Source organism: Cariama cristata, unplaced genomic scaffold (genome assembly GCF_000690535.1).
Source record: "Cariama cristata isolate BGI_N322 unplaced genomic scaffold, ASM69053v1 scaffold38460, whole genome shotgun sequence".
Lineage (NCBI taxonomy): Eukaryota > Metazoa > Chordata > Aves > Cariamiformes > Cariamidae > Cariama > Cariama cristata.
In genome coordinates, this window is record NW_009597014.1 from 1,603 (window position 1) to 2,035 (window position 433).

At 64.0% G+C, this 433-nt stretch overlaps 1 protein-coding gene across 1 annotated transcript in view; it reads left to right on the forward strand.

Annotated features, from left to right (window-relative positions):
- The window catches only part of LOC104167864 (beta-arrestin-1-like), a gene marked incomplete at its 5' end in the record, with an annotated part of 2,189 nt that overhangs the window by 1,545 nt on the left and 211 nt on the right, over positions 1 to 433 (forward strand). Inside the window, one exon of the mRNA XM_009708258.1 lies at positions 4 to 68. Coding sequence (XP_009706560.1) covers positions 4 to 68 — 65 coding nt within the window. The remainder of the gene's footprint in view (positions 1 to 3; positions 69 to 433) is intronic.

A 433-nucleotide genomic window follows, 5' to 3' on the forward strand; every position in this document is an offset into this window, starting at 1 on the left:
CAGTACGCCGACATCTGCCTCTTCAACACTGCCCAGTACAAGTGCCCGGTGGCCGTGGAGGATGCCGAGTGAGTACCGGCTGCTCGGGGACATCGCGGGGGGCCTTGGGGACCTCAGAGGAGCCTTGGAGGTCTCCTGCCCCAGTGCGGCACCGGTGGGATGTTGCATTCAGTGAGCAGGTCCTGGTGGGAGGAGCGGGGAGATGGAGACCCCTTTCTTTGACGGCATCATGGGGGATGTCACCCTCTGCGTCCCCCCGGCTGGAGAGGAGCTCCAGGCTGGGGCAGGGAGAGAGATGTCTGCTGCCTGGGGTCTGGAGTTGGGATGGAGATGTCCTCCAGGCTGGGATGGAGATGTCTGGGCTGGGACTGGAGTTGGGATGGAGATGTCCTCCAGACTGGGGCTGGGAAGGAGATGTCCTCCAGGCTGGGAC